The sequence below is a fragment of the Dermacentor variabilis genome, chromosome 7, assembly GCF_050947875.1.
Source record: "Dermacentor variabilis isolate Ectoservices chromosome 7, ASM5094787v1, whole genome shotgun sequence".
In the NCBI taxonomy this organism is placed as follows: Eukaryota; Metazoa; Arthropoda; class Arachnida; order Ixodida; family Ixodidae; genus Dermacentor; species Dermacentor variabilis.
Genome location: NC_134574.1, coordinates 99167474 through 99185206, shown reverse-complemented (window position 1 = coordinate 99185206; position 17733 = coordinate 99167474). Strand labels below are relative to the sequence as shown.

At 45.3% G+C, this 17733-nt stretch overlaps 1 protein-coding gene across 1 annotated transcript; it reads right to left on the bottom strand.

Moving 5' to 3' along the window:
- Nucleotides 1-392: 392 nt before the first annotated feature.
- Nucleotides 393-17612, bottom strand: LOC142587672 (protein FAM98A-like). Its single transcript, XM_075698835.1, has 10 exons — nucleotides 17457-17612; nucleotides 15505-15650; nucleotides 14666-14722; nucleotides 14420-14497; nucleotides 13759-13838; nucleotides 9405-9515; nucleotides 8644-8841; nucleotides 7994-8093; nucleotides 5603-5776; nucleotides 393-1376 (listed from the first exon to the last, which is right to left on the bottom strand). The coding sequence occupies exons 1-10, from the start codon at nucleotides 17492-17494 to the stop codon at nucleotides 1021-1023; spliced, it is 1338 nt and encodes a 445-aa protein (XP_075554950.1). The 5' UTR covers nucleotides 17495-17612; the 3' UTR covers nucleotides 393-1020.
- Nucleotides 17613-17733: the final 121 nt, after the last annotated feature.

The following is a 17733-nucleotide window of genomic DNA, read 5'->3' as shown; positions in this document are numbered from 1 at the left end:
ACAGCTCACCAAGATGTGTGCAGTGGACTTGGAATGTTTTACAAAAGCTGTGCATTATGGTAGCCCAGTGGCTACAGTGTTGTACTGCTCAGCTCGAGGGTTCGATGCCAGCCACGGCAGCCGCCTTTCGATGGGCGTGGGATGCAAAAACGATTGTGTATACTTGGATTCAGATGCACACTAAAGAACCCCAGGTGGTCAAAATGAATACCGAATCCTCCACTATGGCGTGCCTCATAATCATATTGTGGCTGTGGCATGTAGAAACCCCAGGATTTTAATTAAACTTAATCGTGCATTATTGTGCTGAATAGTATGCACGTGAGGCAGTTAGGTAGAGTTGGGCAGAGTCGCAACCCACAAAGTTGCGACTCTGATAGAACACACAACAGTTTTGTAATGCAAAGTTCCACTGGTCACTTTAATTCACTCACACACTTCATACAAATAGCTTTGGCTGCACACCAGGAACATACAACAAAAACATGCATGCTATTCAATAATTTACGAGTGGCAGGCACATTATTAAATGGCCTCCCTCTATTTCATTTTCTGCTAGCCGAATGATACATTCACCATGCACAATTCGTTTCTGCTAGTGCCCTTCCATCTCTACACACAGACATTCATTCATTTTTTCGTCATAAAGGCCTGACTATGCTCAGACATTCATTCATATTTTTGTCCTAAAGGCCTGACTACGCTCAGTTTCAGGATCTATTGCAACACGTGCATGCAGACCTGTGTGCGCAATTTCAGCTCCAAGTCTCCAACATTGCTGGAGGTCTCTAAATGCGTACACATCTACAATTTTACACCTCCTCAGCAGACAATTCCTGGGATTGTCTACTGAGAATGTGTATTACAGCGAAATATTTTTATAATCTTGCATGCGTGCCCCCACGAAGAAATGGCTCTCACATTCCAAAAAACTACGACCATAATGTATCGGTTAGGCCCCAACTCCCCGGCCATGCTCCCCAAAGCATGTTGTTCACGTTAACCCGAAGTGTCGCATGATCATCTGTCGTACTGTCTTCCTCCTCCCCGGCCTCCCCTTCCCCCTCTGTAGCCTCCTCTCCCTCCCCCGCCACTGTGTCCATCTCTCTGGCCATAGTTATCCTGCTTGTAGCCGCCGCCTCCGTAGCCTCCTTGCTGACCGCCTCCATAGCTGTCTTGCTGCCTGTAGCCGCCGCCACCACCGCCACGGTGGCCTCCGTCCCGACCGTGTCCTCCCCTGGAATCTCTCTGGTCCCTCTGGCCATAGCCACCGCCGCCGTAGCCCCCATCGCCTCGTCCGTCTCCGCCTCTCCTCTGGTCGTCCCAGCCGGCACCTTGGACGCGGCCGGTTGAGTAGCTTGTCCCACCTCCGCGGCCTGCAGGAATTTGGTGCATACAGTCACGAATACATTGAGAGGGAATACCAAAATTGTTTTTAAGCATTGATTATTCGTCATCTGTGGATTCGAATCTGACATGTGAATAAACAACAAGTAGCTTTATCGTTGCACAGTCGCACTGAGCGCTTTCTTGCAGGGCATGCATGTGTCTAGCCTCTACAGCCTTGTCAAAGCTTTAGGGCTGTTCTTTATCATACTGCTCGAGCAGATATGCTTCAATGCACTGAAAAGTCGGGCAAAAAAACATTGCTGGAAGTCGCTTGCTTTTTTTCACGTTGATTCAGGCGTGCTTCCAACTACATAGTATTGCTGCTGTAACACTTGGATCTCTAGTCTCATTGGCACTGATACTTGATACAGTTATGTCAACAGGAGGATATTGGCATTCTCTAGAAGGCCACAGTGAAATGCGAATATAGAACACCAGTAGACTTCTGCAGCTTCCCAGAATCACAACACAATACACAGTGAAGCTGTTAGTGCTTCTTCACACTTGAATGTCTACTATTTTGTTCATGCGTCTCGTTTATGTTTTCAAGTGCTTCTAGTTGCAACAGGTTCATTGCAATATATTTGTGGCTTCTTGCAGTAAAACACTGTATCAGGCCAGCTTGTGCATGTCAGCTTTAGACCTGCGCTCGTGCCTGCTTTTTCTGTACCTATCTTCTGTCCATGTTTCATCGCATAGTTTTTACTCAAGTTGTTATAGACGTTTACTTTTAATAATTTATGAGTATGTGACCAATTGCTGAACATCTGTATGACCTGTCGCATCTAAACACAAAATGGGACAGTTGCTTCCATGGGGGAACATCAGCACACAAAGAAAGCTGTTTGTGGTTCAAGCAAACCCTTACATTTCTTGCTGGTTCAATAGTGTGTTTGTAAATCAGTACAAACTTACACCTTGGCTTTTCCCGTTTGCTGGACCTTACTAGTTGCAGAACTAGGACAATTGTTTTAACTACTTTTGACTGAACCTGTGGGTGGCATTTCTGCTTCAACCAAATCTCAATGACATTGGCTCATGCAAGCTGTTCAGTCAGTTGGCACCAACTTAGGTTTAAGCATTGACCACAAAATGGGGCCTTTTTTTTCCCGAATTGATAAGCTTTTTGAGAGACCGGAGAAATAAAGCATTGGTTCAGGACCATCAATGTCTATTGAGTAGTAAATCTGAGGAAAGCTTTCAGCCAGCCATGTCACAATTCTAATGCTTGACTTCCAGGAAACCAGAACTGAAACCACTCGCCAGAAGAAAGCTTGCCAAAAGAACAATTAGGAATGTGTTGGGAAACTTACATTATGCAAGGTTTCTGAATGACCAATCTGCTATTAACACCACGTGTGCTCCAAATAGCATATAGAGTAAAACATTGTTAATACGTAGTTAGCGAGGAATGCGGATCAGGGACACACTAAGCGGCACACTAATTAACTGACTGGCAGATGGACGGCCAGAAAATAACTACGTTTTAATCCTCACTCAAACACACGTGCAGACAAGTTTTATTTGCGAGCAGGCAGCAAAAATCTGATTTTCACTTGCCACTGTGGCGGCCTGCCAGCCACGATAGCGTCCTCAAACTATGAAACACCACGAGCCAGTTCCTCCGTCAGGCTCCACTTCTCTGCGGACGCCCTCATGACAGCCATCATCCACTTCTACATAGTCCGCGATGACGATGTGGAAGCGCCAACAGTTACGGGAGCAGGAAACATGCCATGGCCACCATCTATGGTTTGCGTGCACGACATTTCGCCAATGCCGCGCTTGCAGGCACCGAAATATTAAGCAGATACTGCGCACTAACCGTTCGGCATGCGGTAGACGACTACGAAAGCGGTCAGCCAATATAATAAGTTCAGTGGTGACAGGGTGGGGGATTCATCACGACTATATTTAAACCAGAATTCCTTATTAACAGGTATATATTAACGAAGTTTTACTCTACAAACTATTAGCTACTGATGGCGTTCACTGCCATTATCACAGCGGAACGAGAACTAATTCAAGGTCAAAGCAAAGGAAGGCAGGAATGCAAGGCCATTCTAAGGTTGCCTTTATTAGGCGGCAAGTAGAAGATTTTTAAATGTTGTATTTAATTATGTGTTTTATTCTTTTTTTGCGAGAGTTTGTGTGCAGTGCATGTGTCAGAGTGCTCTGCAAGGCATCTATGTCCTTTTGCTTTTGATGTGACCTCAAGTAGTCAGGCCTCAGAAAAACGGCCACGCTTGACTTCACCAGTGGAGTTTGATTCCTTGCTTTCATCTTCATTGTCAGCCATGTGGACAGTTGCCAGTGGCCTCTTTTTGTATGCTGTATTATGCAGGTGAGAGAGAAAGCCAACGGAGCAGCAGGAGTTTTACGGTGCTGTATCAGACACTTCATCACAGCATGCGACTACATTCAAACTCATGTTTCCGTTGGAAGATGCTGCACTGCTACATGCAGAGATTGCCAACCTGAGGACCGCAGATAGCATGTCTTTCAGGAATGTGCTTTTTTTTTTGTGGGGCAGTTTCCACCCACGCTGCTGCAATGAATGAAAGAGACTCATACCAAAGCTCTCGATGCTTTATAAATAGAGTTTGTAAAGCTGCAGGTTTACAGCATTTCTGCAGACATACCGAACAAAGAATGAGCAGACATTCAGTGGGCAGCTGTCTGGCAGCTGAGAGGTCCAGATGGGCTGCTAAAGTTCAGCCGAATTTCTGAAGTGATACTGGGTATTTCGTAGATAAAGTAAAACCTTGTTAAACCGTACCCGCTGAAACAGTAGTTTCATTTTAAAAGTGGTAATGTCAAATCCCCGACTCAGCGGCCATTGAACATAATGTGTTTTGTATCCGCATAAACCGTACCAGCTTATTGCGCATGCACTGATTAACACATAGCGTTTCCACTTTCCGTTACGCAATCACGGCGGAGTGTCGTCTGCATCGGGCAGCCCGGCAAAACAACAAGCCTCAGAGATCAGAACAACGGCCTCCAAGCGCCCTGTGCGTTTACGTGTGAAGATACATCAACATCATTTCACCGTCGTGCAAGCTAAGACTTCTGTCATGCCGAAGCTCGGATAAAAAACACCAGATGCTCAGCATAGAAGAAAATTGGACATTGTTCGTGTTATCGAACGTGGCACGAAAAAGTCGGCGATGGCACGCAACAGGAATCTACGGTGTGTGGCATTTGGAATGCGAAGTTGCTTGGCAGCGCTGCTGCGACTGCAAAATGATGTCGGCTACGAGGTTTGACTTTTCGCCATCGTTGCCTCTGTGGTTGCCAGTGTCGCCTAACGACAGTGATGAGGATGACATGGAAAGCGACAGCACAGTCGACTCGGACCTGACAGAAGCTGTGCGTTACGTCAGCCTCATAAATGCAATCGTCGTGACGAGAACAGCACCCCGCAATGAAAAAGGCGGCCTGCGACTTCTACAGCGCTACTGGGCCTGTGCAGGGGAATGTGCAATGCCCATAAGGAATCTGCCATAAGAGTGTTTTCCGAGAAGAGTGGGCTGGCTGAAAAGCTGGCTCACAGCTTCAGTAAGTTTGAAGCCACTGTTGTTGCTGCTAGGCCACCACGGCATCAAACGAGAATAACACTTTTGTCGAGCGAAGTGAATAAATACTGCATGTTTTTGCCCTTTCATTGCACTCTCTCCGAGCTCAGTTTTTGACAGGTAAGTCGGCGATCTCATGCCATTTCGGTTAAGCAGTACTACTCTAGTGTTTAGTACATACTTTTTCCGAGCTTCGGCCAACTACGGCTTAATGAGGTTTCACTGTACCACACAACAATGCCGAGTGTGAGCAGCAAATTAGCTTCGCAAGAAACACAAAAACAGTTTTGCTCATGTGATAAGACGCTGCGAAATGTCCTCCTTGCAAAATGCCAGAGAAATGGATTTTGCTTTACTCAAACATGCCCTGAGAATTTGTCAAGGCAAAATCAGCTGCAACGAAATGTTTGAAAAAGTGAGTCCTTGATGGTCATGCGGTGAATCGTAAATCTGTAAAATAAAGCATAATCAAGTTGTCTTTGTGGAGGTATCTTCCAGATTTTGTTTCTCTGAACTGGGCAGGCAAGCATTCTTGCAAGCACCGCAATGCTCTCAATCGGCATCGTCTGTTTCAAAGAACGCGTCGTCTGCAGTGCCAGCCCTTGTTACAGTTGTAAAGAAATAGAACAACTTACCGCCCTGCGGTGCGTCGGAGCGCTTCTGCCAGCTGGGCATCTCGGGAGGCGGTGGCTGCTGCTCCTCGGGACGCCCGCCCCGGTCGGGCACCATGCCGATCAGCACACGGTTCACGGCGCTCTTGGTGTTCTTGCGCACGCCTGCGCCGCTCGTCTTCTCCAGCATCGTCAGGTCTGTGGGAAAAAACATTTACAGTGACAACAAATTCGCCGAAAGAACAAAGAGAATGATGCTGGGAGCCACAGGCAGACGCCCTGACCTTGCAAAACGCATGCCAGCAACAACCTCAGCGACAGCTTTCATACTGAAAAACAAAAAGTTGTGGGACTGTATGTGCCAGACCTATGATCTGATTATGAGGCACGTCGTAGAGAGGAACTCTAGGTTAACTCTGATCGCCGGGAAGGGGGTACTTAACAGGTACTTAAACTTCAGCACACGTGTTCTCACACTTTCTCACCCCTACTGAAATGTAGCCACCGTGACCAGGATTGAACCCACAACCTTCAGGTTAGTGGTGTAATGCCAAAGCCGCTGGACTACCATGGCCGGTTACACTGAAAAACTGAGTAGCACCAAGAGAACAAGGACAGATGCACAGTGCAACAACACATGATGCTTAGTTTATTTCGAGGAACACACACTTTTTTGCACATGATACACTGTACATAGCAAAAAGAAAGAAAGACGTGGCATCCATAGATTTTCCTTAAAAAATTTTTAGAGGGAACTTTGGCGTTGCGACTGTTCAGCAACTGTGAGAAGGGCAGGTAGTACATGGACTTGCCTACATTTCTGCCGCATGCAAACAGCTGAAGCATAGCCCTTCAAGATCCACATCTGTTATCCAGACGGTCCCACTACTGGGACACCACCTATCATTTTCTCGAAGATGATCAAAAGTCACAAAGCCATTTGAAGCCACAAGGATGAAGTTTAGGGAAATCCACGTAATACACCCGTCATTCCCATGCTGGCTGAACGACCATGCTTGCAACTCCCATAGGCACTACTGCAGCTATAGGTTTCTATAGAGGTTTCTATAGAAAACTATATGATGGCATCATGTCTAAGATGATGCTCTTTCAAGAAAGCCAATTTCTTAACATATAGTGACATCGCAGCAGTGCTTGCACGTCTCTTTGCCAAAATCTGCGCCATCCGCCGCTTGAATTATCGCCTGCCTTATTCACATCACGTCTGACAGGGTACATGCCCTAGCTTGATCAGTTCCTGTTGTCCCCAACGACAGTTTGCATTACCTACAGAGTGGCCAGATATGCAAACATTATTCTTCGCTCTATTCTACAGTCTTAACTGCCGACAATGCCACGCCGTATATTTGCTGTCTACAACTGTAGCGATGTCATAATAGTTTTGTACAGCCACGCAAGCCTTGATCTTTCAAGTGCTGTGGCTGAATATACAGTCGTCTGGCCGCTGATGCACACTTCTGGCTGCACCCAAGATAATTCGTAGACGTGGGACACTTGTACACTGGTTGCGCATCTACTCAAAAGTTGTCCAAACTAAAATTTTAAGGCAGATTTTGCTTTTAGACGACAGTGCTGCTCGTATCGTGTGTTTTTTGACACGGTAGACTGGTGCAAAAAAGCCTTCATGTCTACTGCATGATGCATACATTAAAAAAATTCTTATGAACTCTCACTCACAGGACTTCGTCAACGTTAATTATGCGGTGCCTTGAAGAGGCAATGGTGGCGACAAAGAAGTCATGTTGCCAGGGGATTTGAGATTAAAGGCTTGTAAAAGGTTCAGAAACATAGCGCCATTATATATATAGCATTTAAATTTAAAGCCTGCTTATGTGTTATACTTAGAAAGAAATTGAAATTGTTGCGCTCTGGAAAAAAACTAGGCCAGAACTTAGCACTGCTAACTCTCTAAGTATGCAACGATTGTGATATCTCCATAGCTCCCACACGCATGTCTGCGACCTTGTACACTCTCATTTACCAAAGTGACGTTTGTACACCTTGTCTCTCACTTGTGATTTCGTGCACACTGTGATGCGATAGCATATGCTCAACAAACCAAGTTTGCTGTAAGACTCTACTGACAATACTATAAAGAAATGCCTGATCGCTGGTGGGATCGAACGTCTGTCTTCCAGTACAGCAGCCCAATGCTCCAACCATTAGGCCACAACTGCATGCATGCTTCTGTCGTGCTAGTTTCTTACATTAGTATCACCTCGTGACAGCTACCTTGAGACAGTGTTAGACTGCACTACCTTTGGGATTGGCCCACATTTTTCGTCATATGAATGAATACAAGGTGTGTGATGTCTTTGTATAATGCTATCGCATTAAATACACCGGACACTCGGAAGGTTAAGCCATCACTGATCTTTGCCGGAGGCGTCTCACCTTCTCTGGCAGCGAGGACGTGGCCCACACTGACATTGGGCTCGGTCTCCATGAGTTTCCGCCTTGGCTGGTATGCCTTCATGATCTTGTCCTCCATGCCCTGCACGATTATTTGACAGCGCTGTGGTCCGTGCTCCTGGCAGAATGTTTAGAGTGACAATATGCTAAATGCTTGCCAGTTTGGCCCCTGTTAAATGGGAAAATTGGATTACCATGCCTGTACGTTTCTTTTGTGCCCTTGATTCTAAAGTACGCCAGACTCTCACGGCCAGATATGAAAAACTTAATGCCCTTAATGGACACCAAAAGAAAATATTAAGCCGAGTTGGATCTATAGCTTGTCTCTCCAGAAGCCTATCACTGTTCTTGGGGCGGCAATATATAAATCTTTTGTGTGGAAAATTGCTGCCACAAGTCCGGCTGCCGCTTCTCAATTTGCATCGCCCACACCATAACTAAGCACATGATGTAATCTTCACAGCACCTCCCTTGCCGCTATGTGTGAATCAGCCATTCCTCTCTCAACAAATACATTTACTGTGCGCTGGTATCAGGATTGGTTCACCAAGTCACCACCGTGACTATGCTGTTTCTGGGATTGGCCCAGTTTGCTCGGCCAGACTTTGCTTCATACGGCAAACTGCCCATACCTTGAGGCGCTCAGCCCAGAGGAAAGACTGGATGGTGACGTCGAGACGCTTGATGAGTGTCTCACGTCGCACGCGGTACTCGTCCTGCATCTGCTCCTGCAACTTGGACAGCGCAAACCACTGCTTCTCTGTGAGGCCACCGGCGAACAGCGGCTTGCTCATCACTGCGGGGCCTGCCTTCGGGACCAACTCGCGCACCTGCATGCACATGATCACAGCAGATATGTCGGGTCGATTAACTTTCAGAAACAAAGGAGAGGGCACGCAACAGTGCAAACATGCAGGAAGGGCATTCATTGCTTCTGGTTTTAACAACTGTGTCGGTTAGCTGAAATGCAAGAAACAGTTTCTCAATGAGATACACTGAGGACTCAAGATGTACAACTTCACTTTTTTCTTTTTCGTGAAGCTTGCTTTATGCCATACTAAATGTTTATGTAGGTAAAAGTGTGAAGACTCTCCTTATGCAGAAATTTCAGTAGTGGCTTCGTAAACCTGTCACACATAAGCCAATCCCTAAATGGTCTGTCTGATACGTTCGTAGCTTGGAATTTCTTCACATTGTCTTTGAGCAGCCCTCGTTACAGGGCAGAACCATAAGAGGTGGTGAATGTTCACTGTAGAAACAGGAACAGAACATTTTGGGCAGTTCACTGGGTTCACTGAGTGCAAGTTAAGCACATCCTCAATTTCATTTCACAGCAAATGGAGAACTGTCAACTCGTCAAACCATTGCACTACGCTGATGCTTCATTGCTTACCTTGGACTCAGACTTGGAGAAGAGCTGCGCAGGTGTGATGTTTGGTGGCGGCTTGCCAAAGCCGAGCGTAATCAGCATGCCCTTCATGGCTTTGGCCACAGCTGACTCATCCTGCAGGGTGGCCAAGTACACATTATTTCTCGAAAGCTTTGGGTGCTGTTTCACAAACTGTTTAAATACTGTAGTAAAAATGAAAGCACATCCTCTGCTGCTCACAACTGTGGTATTTTGAAGTGACAAAATTATGTGCAAGAATGACTCGAGTGAATTGGAACACTAACAATGGATCCCAAAGGTTGCTCTTCCCACAGTTGTCAAACTGCACACAATGCTACAGCACGCAGTGCTGACATCTTCCATTGAGTGTTTGCGACGTGCTCGTGAAAAAAATTTCGTGAATTACAGCTTGCTTACAGTTGCAGCTTGGTGCATATACATGGAAAAGGTCAAAACTATTCGTAGGTTACGGGGCAGCTTTTTCTTTCAACCACTGATTTGCTGACGTAATGCCAAGTTTGGGACAACCATGAAAATCTCAATGGGCACTGGTTGTAGATGTTGCCCCACCAGTGCCAATAGCCAAGCCTGCATACTGGAACGTCACCTTCAGAGCGTGTTTGCAACATGAAGCATTAAAATTGTCACGTACAGTTAACCCCTCAACTGCCATGACTAAGTTCAAAAAATTTATGAGAAATGTGAACTTTCATTTCTAAACCTGCATTGATGTGGCCTTTTCCTTTTTTTCTAAAATATATGCTACCAGGAATGCCTATACCATCTTTAAGGCTATTGTTAAAAAAAGAATAAAAAAGATAAAGATATGGTGCATTACTTATATGTCACAATAACGAGGTAGTGCAACCTTTGATATGGCGAGTTAACTCGTTATGGGCAGTTAAGGCGTTACACCACAATTAAACGGAGTAGTTCATGCTCCCCAGTTTATACTACTCACAGAACATGATGCCATGAGAACCTTGACAGAACTGTGTTCCGTTTCATACTTGGCAGGCAAAGGTGCAGAAATACACAAGTAGTGTTGCAGAAGTCTCAATCCATGCATCATGCCATACAGTTGTTTCTGATTTGTGATGCTTTCTAGGGAATAACTAAGTCATGGAGTATTAAAACTACAATTGGCGCACATAAGTTTAGGTCAAACTACATATTATTTGTGCACGTTTGTGCTTCCAGTAGGCAACGTGCTACTACTATGTTTCGGTTGCAAGTGCAAACGATGCATCTGCAAGTAAGGAGGACACGTCACTGGAAATAGTGTTCAGAATGCCTAAAATGCAATGCGTCAACCCACTGCAATGAAAAGTTCTTACCTTTAAAAAGAAGGCAAAAATCATCAATGCGCAAGAAATCTGACACAGTCACAGAGCGTGACATTGCAGTGCTGCACGACATTTCGATGTCATACAGTTTGCACAGTTTGGTTTGAAGCGATGGGCAACACCACCACTGACAAAGCCCCACTCCCCTCAAGTAGGCATATACTACATGCTTTTTCGCTGTTGAAGAAAATGTTACACTATTAGCGTGAGTACTTTACAGGAGCATTGACCCGACAATTTTGTGTCTTGCTTTTTCTTAGGTAGCTGTCGACTCCATGATTACAGTATGAAAGTTCAATTCCTAGAGGGCACCACAAATAATTACAGCCTGTTTTATGCGAACTGTCCAAAGTGCGTACCAAGGGCGCGATCGGAGATTGTTATTCGGTGCGTTAATTCAGTTACCAGCGCATGCGGCCATGTTTTGGGCGATGTCAAAATGACAACGCACTCCTGTCAATCATTTTGCGACCAAGCAAGTCATCTGCTAGAAGTAGAACGCGAAGAGAGGTGTGAAGTGCGAGCAGTCATGCACTTGCAGCGAGACCAGCTTCACATGGTGGCAAGTCTGGTGGATTGGATTGGATTAAAACGGCGGCTCCGTCTATAGAATGGCACGTTCGGATCTAATCCAAAGCATAATTCGAGAAAACGGCGCTTGAAATGGGAGCTGCGGTTGTTGCGTTGGCGTTGCTCAAGGAGGTGTGAAATGCGTTCCAAGAGATAGCAGAAAGTGAATTCCAGCGCCGCTTGTGTTTCTCGACGGTTCGGCCCCAGAGGGTACGACAGCATCACAAGAGAGGGGTGCTCCTCCCATAAAAGGCTAAACCTCATGAGCGCGATTTTGTGTGCGACAGCGACGAGCGACTGATTGGGCCGTCGCGCGAACAGATAGCTCGGTCTTGTCGCGCAATCGCTCGGTTCTGCAAATCTAAAATTCGTCGCTCGTCGTCCGGAAGTGCTATGAGTGACTAGCCAATAGCGCGAAGCTGAAACTGGATGTACATAACTCAAGCACTTCTGATTGTCGCACGGAACGAGCAAAGGATTGAATTTTTATACGTGCCAGGATAAGAACCTACTGCAAGACTTTCAGAAGTATTTTATGCTGCTTTTTACAGTAAAACACATCAACTCAAGTTAGTAAAGCATGCATCACTCTAATTTCGGCGCCTATATTGCTGCCCTCATACCGGCAACACTGGGGAGACGTCGCTCGCATGGGGTACGACTTGTAGGCAACGAGTGAACGCGACAACCATCTCCATCATGTCTCTGTCGCGTGCACGATCGCTTGCATGGGGTTTGTACTAAAAGACAGGAGAGGCTCCCTCTGACATGCCGAGACCCGGGGTCCAAGTGGCATGTTTCGATGCGACATCTTTAAGCTTGAAAAACGCATCTAGTGGGCCACTCTTCTTGTGATCTTGCAGAGAAACCAATACTAATAAATTGTAGTACTAGTCATATGCATTCGTATTTGAGAACGCGTTTAAGTTTGAGAATAAAAAATATTTTTTTTGTCATATAAACACATAACTTATTAGAGGGCGAGAAACATTTGATTCTGTAGTATATGGTCCCCAAGCAGACGACAAACGAGGCACGTCAACTTCCAGGGAGTTCACCGCTTGCCAATTGGCTGCTCTCTCCCTCCCGTTCTCACAAATTTCTTGCACCACCCACTTGGCGACGTTGCAGTGACCGAACAGAATGCGTATCCAACAAAGATCTCCAATCGTGCCCCAAGTACACTGTGGCCTCAGACATAAAAAAAAGGACACTAATCATGTCACTGAATACAGAGCTGACGGTCATGTGGTATCACAAAACACTCAAGAGTGCACCAGTCGGTCCATTGCAATGGATATAAGGCGATATGCAATGACCGTGTCACCAAAAACTGCCAAACTGGCCCTTCAAATTGTGCACTTCTCTTGAAACCACAGGTGGACGCCCTCTCCTGTCCCGTTCAGCACTGAATAGACTCAGCTTTCAGCCACACAGTCATAGTGCGTGTGCGTTTACCCACGTGTCTGCGGTGAGGCCAGCAAATCAGGTTTCGGTGGCGTGAATTGAGGTAGTCTCCTTTTTTTTTCACATTCTTAGCCACCCTCGGCTTGGTGTGTGTTTTGAACTGATCACATTAAAAGGCCAACATAACGAATTACTATTGTTTTCTCTCTGGAAGAATCGACGCACCATAGCATACTTACTGGGTCGACCGCCGTCCAATAAAAACCACATGAAAATTTTCTGTTGTTACTCAACTCCCTTAAATGCGTCTCCAATTTAACAGTGTTCCAAATTCAACTAAACAGTCCTTGATTCTCATCGACTTAGTTCAATCTAAGTTCAACTCTAGCTGCTGGCATGGTGGCATCCTGCTGCTACCCACAGAGGCGAGAGTTCTATTCCCAGCCGTGGTAGCTGAATTTCAAGGAGGCAAAATGTAAAAGTACACATGTACGATCACAAGGAAAACTCCATCTGTCAAGGTTAGCCTGAAGCCCTCCAGTAAGGTGTCTCTCGTAGTTTATGTGTTGCTTTGGGACATTAAAACCTAATCAATCAATTGAACTCAAAACGAAACACCACCTCCATTCTTTCTGTTGCTTGTCACAGAGTCTGTATACTGAAGCCACATAGGTAATGCAACAGCCATATTACCCAATGGTAACATGGCTACTGTGTCATGCGGCTTCAATGCAAGCTCAGTGACAAGCACTGCATTCTGAATGTACCGTCATCCTTGAGACCGCCACAAGCTTACGCAATGGGCCCTACCTTTATTCGTGGCACATTCAAACCACTTTCAAGACAATGATTTGACCATTGGAAGGGCCGTCATGCACACACCCACAAGATCTTCTTAAGGTAAAAAAAAAAAAAGAAAAGAAGAAGAAGCTGCTGTGGCTTGTCAAAGGCACCCTTGATGAAGAAGTCGGAAGGACTGCACGACACTTGGTTGTCACGTGCGTGTAAAAAGGCATTCTGATGCAAAAACTTACCATCTGCACCTGAAGGGCACTGCTGTTTGGGTTCATCACTTTGATCATGCGTGCGGCCTGCAGCTCATCGCACAAGAAGCCTGGAAGGAAATGGGAGTGTTGTTTGGCTGAGTCCACATAGGCTGCCAGAATTTGCAGACATGAAAATGCACCACTAGCTGCACCACAGGACAATGTTCCAAACCAATCCTTGGCAATGCTTCCACATGACTCACTTTATTTTCTAGCACTATAAACAACATCTTTGTTTTCTTTTTTTTGCAGAGTCAATATTAGAATGTTTTGGCAGGAATTGTGGTAACTAAGCTGCATGGAATGGAACATGTCAAGGTGATCTGCAGCTCTCATGAACTGCTTACGGGATCAATTACCACCTTTGCCCTCTCTATACTTATGCTAATTGTAGGTCATACTGTAAACCATGATAAATACATATTCACAAAAACGAATATGGTTACAGTACCATCTTTTGCAGGTGCTGCGGTATTCAAATCACAAGATGCTTAATCTAGGATGTACTATGATTTCTTAGCTTGACACTGCTGCATTGATGATTTTATACATGCTCAATAGCAACTTGGCAAAGAAAGTACAGTACTGCAAACGTTTGGTGTGATAGGTGAACTGGACTAGATCACATTGTAGAGGGCGATAAACTCACCAAGGAGCAGCAGCCTGTTTTCTTTTGACACTAATCTCTGGCTCACAGGCCCATCTGTCAATACACTTATTGGACATTCTGCAAGGAAAGAGGAAAGAAAATAAAAAGGGGGGATGACATATGCTGCTTTGACAGAAACACAAAACACACAGTTACAAAATGATAAATAAGAAATAGACATAAAACAGTAAAAAAATTAATGTAACAAGAATAAGTACAGAAAAAGGGCCCAACTTCAATACTTACGCATCTCCTTCAGGAAAGCGCTAAGCTCAAGCAAGAATGTGTTCCAGTCATCAACATCTGTAATGAGAGCATCAAAAGTTGTGGTTCTTGCATTTCAAGGTATTGACTAATTACAAGAATTGCAAGCTCATTACAACAAAGTTACATCTAACAAAAAATACCTTAGTCACTTCTGACAGTCGTTACAAGCACATATATTCTTTAGACACTAACATCGGTGACAAACGGCTTAAATGTACTCTATTATATCCAATAATTTGCTATACCTGCGTTCAACTGTATGCCTCAATTGTCGCAGTATGACCAATCCTAACTGCACCTAACATGTTACAGGATCGTTCACTCTACAGGATAACACCATGCCTGCCAACCTGTGAACATTAAAATTTGTTAGAATCCTGCAGCCATGACAGCAAAGGGAAGGAGGGAGGGCAGCTCTTTTTTTGTTTACTTTTTATATCTAAGAACAGACCTCTTGTGGGATAAATACAGACATTATTAACAGTGCTTTATGTGTAAATGCAGCCCACAAGAAGCAGCAGCAGAGTGACTTTTTCAGCGACTCCGCTGTTGCCGATTTCGCCTTCAGGAACTGGTGTGAATGAACTTGCTCAAAGCAGGTACGCCTCTAATATCCGTTCATGGACACCCTAGAGTATGGTAGCACAAGAGAGACACAATCCCATGGGAGGGTACAAACAACAAACGCTAAACTCACACTGTTTATAAACTGGCACGGGCCGCAGAGCGCATGTGCGAGAACACGGCTATCACAACGGTGTCTGCACGCACGCGTCTAACGAGCGTTACACGTGCAAGTGCTAGCTCTAAAGGCACACCTGTGATGGCATTGACGTGGTCCTCCAGGTTGCAGAGGGATTTGATCTCGGTCGATAACCAGGCCACGAGCCCTGTGAACTTGACCGACTTGGCATCTTCAATCTCCTTCGCAAACAGCTCATCGTTGACCAAGGGACCATCATACCTGAATCACAAACACCCAAAGGCAAGGAAGAGAGAGACAGAAAAAAAAGATTTGACAACTTGCACTTCTCAGAAAGAAATAGCCCCAACCTAATGAAAGCTCCAAGTACTATAAACAAAAAACAAATCGTAAGCAATAATCTCCCAGTGTTGGCTAACCATAGTGCCATGCCTAAACGAGTTAAATGGCTTTGGCAAAGGTCTTAACAACCATGTGAGAGCAATAAGAGTAAGTGAACTTGAATGTGAGAAGGAACGGTCACGCATGTATTTCTTAAGAAAGGGTGACTTTGCAATGTGGTGCCTACAATCACCAGGATTGTCACGAAATCCTCCTATTTCAGAGCATTATTTCACAGCCTTTTTTTGTTGTTCTTGTTGCGCAAATAATTATTGTGATGCAGTGACTAAGGCGATCTTGACTATATTTGCCATTATGACATGTTTGTCGACTATAGCATTGTGTGATTATTGTTTTATCTGGTTACTTTAATGATGTGATCTTAATTATGCATTTATTTTGATGTAATCTGTGTCTTTGTGCTGCTGTGAACACTTGTAATGGGGGCTGTGGGCTCATCAAGCTGCTGAATGGCAGCTTTCATCTGTTGCTTTTCTGTCTCGTTGTTCAAATAGATAAAATTATTTATTTATTTGAGCATGGTCTGCATGGCAACTTCCTTGCACAGACACAAAGGCTACCCTTCTGTTTTAAGAGGTGCATAATGACAGGAAGAGGGGTCTGTTTGTGGGCTTTGCGAAAATTCCAGAGGACGAAACAGCGGTTCTAGGTTGTCTCAGTCCTCATTTTGCCTAACTACAAGAGTCGCGCAGCTGATAATGCTGTTGTCCTGAATGTGCGTCACTTACAGGTAAACAATTCTAGGACGCAGAAGACAGAAACAAAATCATCTCAAAACGCTGAATAAATAAAATAAATATTGGCGTTTTACGTGCCAAAACCAAACGCTGAAAAAGAAGAGGCAAGAAGAATCAATCCAGCGGGGCAATCGATTAGCTTTAGTAAGACAATTAGTCGACATGCGCTGGGCTGCATCACGCTCTCTGCCTCGAGCACTGCAGGCTTACATCTAGCGGCGTTACGAACTCAGCTGTTGGCGCATCGGGCTCAACTGCTGCAGAAACTAAACTAACCGAAACCGTGGGGCGCACGCCGTTGCCGCAGCGCGTGTCAGTGGTGCGATTGCGGTTCGCACGCTTTTTCTAGCAAAGAAAAGCTTTCACCACAGACTGACTTTCAGTTTACGAGCAGCTGCTACTGTATAGGTTCCATTTTCTTTCCTTTAAGGGAGCCAATCGGTGACTCTGGCAGCAACGACCGAAGAGCGACACTGCGTGCGGTTGGACGCCGGATCGATGTGATTAATATTTTCTTTTGATACAAGCACAACTCGACGACTAACAGGATATTGCGACGCACATCGTGTTCACCAAAGTTTATAACCAGGCGCAACAGAAACGCGACGAAGACAATGCTCGCGTAAGCACATCAGGCCGTGCGAAGGTCTCTTTTATTATTTTTTATTTTTTAGTCGGCGCACGATGGAAAGCGTGTGAAACACACACGCACGAATACATCGCAACACAGCCGTTGTTATCCTTAACAACCGAGAGGGAAGTGGAAATTACGAGAGAGAAGAGAGGCGATAGACGGGTGGCGTCAGATGCACGATTGATGTCGGCGTGGATTTGTGCCGGCCCGGCATCGGCAACAGAGCTGGCGTCTCAGCAGCGACGTGCAAGAAAGTGGTGCCGGCAGAGCACCGTACGAGTAAATGAGACTTGCCTAAGATCCTCCAGCGCCGTCAGAACATGGTCATCCATATCACACGTGGAGAAATCCTCCGAAAGTGAAATCGGATCGTAAAACCCACGCTCGCGTTGTGTCGCGTTGACAAGCTCCGGCGTGCTCGGGTTGGATTAAAATGGCTGGAGCTGGTTCAACCTGTTCAATCATGAATCTTCTTTCACTCTATCTTAAGTCCACAAAATATTTATACAAGAAAATATAGCCAAAAATTTTACGTTTATTTATGCTTAACCTGCAGAAACAACGTATCTTG